A 5,897-nucleotide genomic window follows, 5' to 3' on the forward strand; every position below is an offset into this window, starting at 1 on the left:
ATGTTAAAATTTTATTGTTTTATACTGTTTCACTTATTATGTATGCAATGATTAATCGGTAAGTGTCATCTAATCGCTTGAATAGCCCCTAGGGATTAATCGGGATGTAGTCGCGATTTTTACAACAGTGTAAATTATTATGATTATGTTATACTTTTATGTCTAATAGATATTAAGCTAAAAATGATATTGTAAATACGATATGTATATAATAGACAAATACATAAACCAAACACAGCACTAAAATAATTAGAGTCCTGAACCCATATCTACAATTATAAGTATGTCCAAATTACCGTCTTTGCTTTAGACGAGCGTTTCTCTTAGTATATTATGGAAATTAAGATGCATCCGTATAAATGCCCACTACATAAATTTTCGCAAACAGACCTCGGAATTCTTGACACCGTTCTCTCCGACAACAACAACATTCAACTTTTGAATCTTGCTTTTTGATTCTTGAATCCCTCGAATCTCCTAGTTTCCAACTCTAGTTTCCAACTCTGCATAGTTCTTGATCGAAACATAAGTTGATTTCCTAAGATTCGACTATGGAAGCTGAAAAGAACATGAAGAAAATTGTTTCGAGACAAACGATTTTACCTAGAAAGAAGAAGAATAATAATGATGATAACCGGCTTTTGATCACTGTGAATGTTGTTGGGAGTTCTGGGCCATTAAGACTTGTGGTGAACGAAGATGATAAGGTGTCGACTGTTATGGATTCGTCGTTGAAGTTGTATGCTCGTAGTGGGCGCCTTCCAATTCTTGGAACCGATTTCAAGGATTTTATGCTTTATGCATTGACTGAAGGATCAGGTATGATATCAAATCATATTGCATTTAGAGTTGATTAATCTATAGTTGTTTTTTATTAATTTACTAAACATTTTTTGGGTTCTCATAGCAGCATTGAACCCTAGTGAAGAAATAGGATCATTTCGAGGGAGAAATTTTGTGTTATGTCAAAAGAAGAACAATCAAGTTGAAGCAAGGTCACGGATGATTACAAGACAACACAGTGGACGTTGGAAGGGATGTCTTTTATGTTTAGCCGAATAATCATACGTCCGGTTTCTTGGAGTTAGAACGTTCTAGATGCCTTCTTGTTTTTCATCATCGTATTGTTATTCTCGATTTAAAACATTTATGTGCATATGATCACATGTTTTGGTTATAATATACGATTGATTGTTGTAAATGTACATAGTTCGAGACTGTGAATCCGCAGATGTTCGTATGCATGCGTGCTTCTACTTTATTTTGGTTTAATAAGTTATTAATTATTATAGATTAATAATATTATAGCGTAGTTGATGCTGCTAACGGTGGACGGCTAGAGACGGTAGTGGTGGTGTAGCTGGCCTATGCGTGGGAATTTTGGTTCGTAGATAACAACCTTAAGCTGACCAGGTGGGTTGGTTCTTATTGTTTAACTTTTAATAAGTAATGGTAAGTATTAAAAAAAAGTTAATGACTTAAAAAGATAATATATTTTTTTATTTGTATATATTTAGTTATTGATTTTTTTTCTTTCATATTTACCTTTCAATTTGTTAAACTGTACATATTTAATCTTTATTACCGGTTCCTCTAGATTAACCGGTAAAAATGACTTAATATGGTAATATATTTATCAATTTGTATACGTTTAGTACGTAATACTTTTGTACACATCTTAATATTTATTTTTTGCAAAATAAGTTATTTTTGTTTTTATACTCATTCAATACTTATGAATGATTTCTTTAGGTTTTTGTGGTAGAATACGTTGAGGTGGTTCTGCTATATGCTATAGGTCAAGATACCTAGTGCGGGTTGGCTGTAAACTGTAGGCATTAAGGCTCGAGAAGAGCGGTAGGGTTAAGGCGGCATGTCGACAACCCTAGGTATTCCAGTTTGATTAGTGATTGGACTTCTTACATGTTACAGTCCAATGAATGATTGGTCCAATGTATTCCAATTTGATGACTGTGGGCCTGTTAAGCATTATAATATGTTTGTTGTATTAGGTATTTTCGGGAAAACTCACTAAACTTTATGTTTACCCAGTTGTTAACGTTTTTAGGTTTTATCGTTAATCGTGGAAAGGCGAAGAGATGATTCTACATACTCATCAAAAGTATTAAGGATTCTGCGTTTTTTATATTACTCTAATTTTCGATAAATGTATTTTGGAATAAACATTTTTTTCTTAATAATGGATTTATAATTATGGACTTTTGCTTTATTTAAAAATGAAAACTTTTTGTTGTGAAATGAGACGTTCTACATAAACAACAGCAACCCACACACTTAATCAATGATTGTCCCACGTAAGATGTCATGAGAAAAACTTAAAAAATTATTTATAAGTACTGGATAAGTAAAAAAACCAAAATGACTTATGTTGAAACAAAAATATATTAAGGACTAAATATATATAACATAAAAAATATATTACCCTATTAAGTTATTTTTCTCTGCTAACCTGTAGTAACCGGTCATAAAAACGGAATGTATACACTTTAACAAGTTGAATGGGTAAATATGAATAGAAAAAGATTCAGTAACCAAATGTGTACAAATCGAAAATATGTTGATTTTTTAAGTCATTGTCTCATAAAAAAAATTGGTCTAAAATTGTAAATGGAATAACTATTGTTTTCCAAATATTTACATTCACGTATGAATTTTGTTTTATCTATGTTTTTACTTGCTTTTCCAGTGGATTCAAGTAGCTATGTGACTTACATTGTATATTCTTTATTTTATTTTGTAAGTAAAGATTTTTCCAATTGACTTATCAACACCTCTATATACTAGATATTCACTGTTGGAATTATATGGAAGAAAGTTTGGATTGTGTTCTTCTTTGTAACACATAAACCTAAAAGAAAATCAATAGGCGTTTATATGGAACTTTATCTTTCTACCGTATAAGACAGAATGTTGTAAATCAAAGGAGGATGACACAAAGTCACAAACATGGGTGTTGATGTAGAATAGGTAGCCCTTGAATTTGAAGAGAGATTTGACAGGAAAAGGAGTTCTCAATAGCCAGAAGATAAGGATGATCATCCTTTATTTAGGTGTTCGATAGCTTTTTTTTTTAATTTTTATTTTGATATTATCTACTTTTTGAAATTATGAGTTATCGTTTCTTTTTTTTCCAAGATTTAGTAGCAGGTATAGCAGGCTCATGGGAGTTAACATGGGGACGTTGACAATGGGGCATAATGGACAGTTGCAAAAGGCTCAATTATTTTTGCGGCCAAATTATATATATATATATATATATATATATATATATATATATATATATATATATATATATATATATATATATATATTCATTTAAAAATAAAATACTTATAATAGAGATAACCGTAATTTTTCCGACTCGTCCAGAGCATTTGCAGATATTTAAATCCACAGGACCAATCCTGAAAGTTAATTCATTCAATAAATCATATTTATCCCTTTACTTGGAGGATTCTAATGTTCAATTCAAGAACACATGAGGTCTTGATAATGGAGATCTTTGGGTTCCCAATACAATAGCAGTTTTGGAAATGTGACAATTGATGATAAGATTGGAAACCATGTTCCAACAATTACTTCAAATTCAAACAAACGATAATGCAAATCATAACCAACTTCGACGATCTCGAGCAGAAAGAATAACCAATCTTGATGACTCTACAAGTGAAGAATCGGAGGAAGAAACAATTTGTGAAGATGATATAGGAACCAAGCGCGTAACGATTACAAGATATTAGCTGATATCCAATTATTCCATGGGATGTTGTAGATTGAAGATTTCTTGGACTGGATCTTTGAAGTTGAACACCTCTTGATACACCGAAGTTGACGAACATAAGCGGGTGAAAATGGTGGCATATAAGTTAAGGAGTGGTGCTTCTGTTTGGTGGGATCCCAAGTTAAACAAACTCACATTGCGTATACTCAGTACGTATCATCACATTGGATAGTAAGTCGAATGCAAAGACATCATCTTCAATAAAGTCATATCAGAAGAAGTTCTTGTTGATCCATTCTCTAAGCCATTGTTAGTAACCAAGATTGATAGTCAAACATTGTAAAAAGGCAATAGATTTACAAATTAATTGGCTTGAGCCTATTTCGTTTAGTTCATTTTAAATTTGAGAACCAGAAATATATTTTGATTTTTTAAGTCATTATCTCATTAAAAAATTTGGTCTAAAACTGTAGATGGAATAACTATTGTTTTCCAAATATTTACATTCGCGTATGAATTTTGTTTTATCTATGTTTTTATTTGCTTTCCCAGTGGATTCAAGTTCGTATGTGACTTACATTATATGTTCTTTATTTTATTTTGTAAGTAAAGATTTTTCCAATTGACATATCAACACCTCTATATACTAGATATTCACTGTTTGAGTTATATGGAAGAAAATTTTGGATTGTGTTCTTCTTTGTAACATATAGACCTAACCGAAAATCAATATGCGTTTATATGGAACTTTATCTCTCTACCGTATAAGGCAGAATGTTGTAAAGCAAAGGAGGATGAAACAAAGTAATAAACATGGGTGTTGATGTAGAACAGGTAGCCCTTGAATTTGAAGAGAGATTTGACCGGAAAAGGAGGTCTCAATAGCCAGAAGACAAGGATGATCATCTTTTATTTAGGTGTTCGATAGTTTTTTTTTTAAATTTTGATATTATCTACTTTTTGAAATTATGAGTTATCGTTTTTTTTCTAAGATTTAGTAGCAGGTATAGCAGGCTCATGGGAGTTATCATGGGGACGTTGACACTGGGGCATGGTGGATAGTTGCAAAAGGCTCAATTATTTTTGCGGCCAAACTATATATATATATATATATATATATATATATATATATATATATATATATATATATATATTCATTTAAAAATAAAATACTTATAATAGAGATAAGCGCAATTTTTTCTGACTCGTCCGGGGCATTTGCAGATATTTAAATCCATAGGACCGGCCCTGAAAGTTAATTCATTCAATAAATTATATTTATCCCTTTACCTGGTGGATTCTAGAGTTCAATTCAAGAACACATGAGGTCCTGATAATGGAGATCTAAGGGTTCCCAATACAATAGCAGTTTGGGAAATGTGACAATTGATGATAAGATTGGAAACCATGTTCGAACAATTACTTCATATTCAAACAAACGATAATGCAAATCATAACCAACTTCGACGATCTCGAGCAGAAAAAATAACCAATCTTGATGACTCTACAAGTGAAGAATCGGAGGAAGAAACAATTTGTGAAGATGATATATGACCAGGCGTGTAACGATTACAAGATATTAGCTGATATCCAATTATTCCATGGGTTGTTGTAGATTGAAGATTTCTTGGACTGGATCTTTGAAGTTGAACACCTCTTTGAATATACCGAAGTTGACGAACATAAGCGGGTGAAATTGGTGGCATATAAGTTAAGGAGTGGTGCTTCTGTTTGGTGGGATCCCAAGTTAAACAAACTCACATTGCGTATACTCAGTACATATCATCACATTTGATAGTAAGTCGAATGCAAAGACATCATCTTCAATAAATTCATATTAGAAGAATTCTTGTTGATCCATTCACTAAGCCATTGTTAGTAACCAAGATTTATAGTCAAACATTGTAAAAAGGCAATAAATTAAAAAATTAATTGGCTTGAGCCTATTTCGTTTAGTTTAATTTAAATGTGAGAACCTAAAATATATTGATTTTTTAAGTCATTATCTCATTAAAAAATTTGGTCTAAATTGTAAATGGAATGACTATTGTTTTCCAAATATTTACATTCGCGTATGAATTTTGTTTTATCTATGTTTTTATTTTCTTTTCCAGTGGATTCAAGTAGCTATGTGACTTACATTATATGTTCTTTA

General features: G+C 31.5%; 1 protein-coding gene across 1 annotated transcript; it reads left to right on the top strand.

The window, feature by feature from the left end:
- The first annotated feature begins 551 nt into the window (after positions 1 to 551).
- On the top strand, positions 552 to 1,062 carry LOC145040767 (uncharacterized). The gene is made up of 2 exons (XM_078988665.1): positions 552 to 819; positions 908 to 1,062. The coding sequence occupies exons 1-2, from the start codon at positions 552 to 554 to the stop codon at positions 1,060 to 1,062; spliced, it is 423 nt and encodes a 140-aa protein (XP_078844791.1).
- The last annotated feature ends 4,835 nt before the right edge of the window (positions 1,063 to 5,897 follow it).

Source organism: Lactuca saligna, chromosome 4 (assembly GCF_052625555.1).
Source record: "Lactuca saligna cultivar CGN05327 chromosome 4, ASM5262555v1, whole genome shotgun sequence".
NCBI lineage: Eukaryota > Viridiplantae > Streptophyta > Magnoliopsida > Asterales > Asteraceae > Lactuca > Lactuca saligna.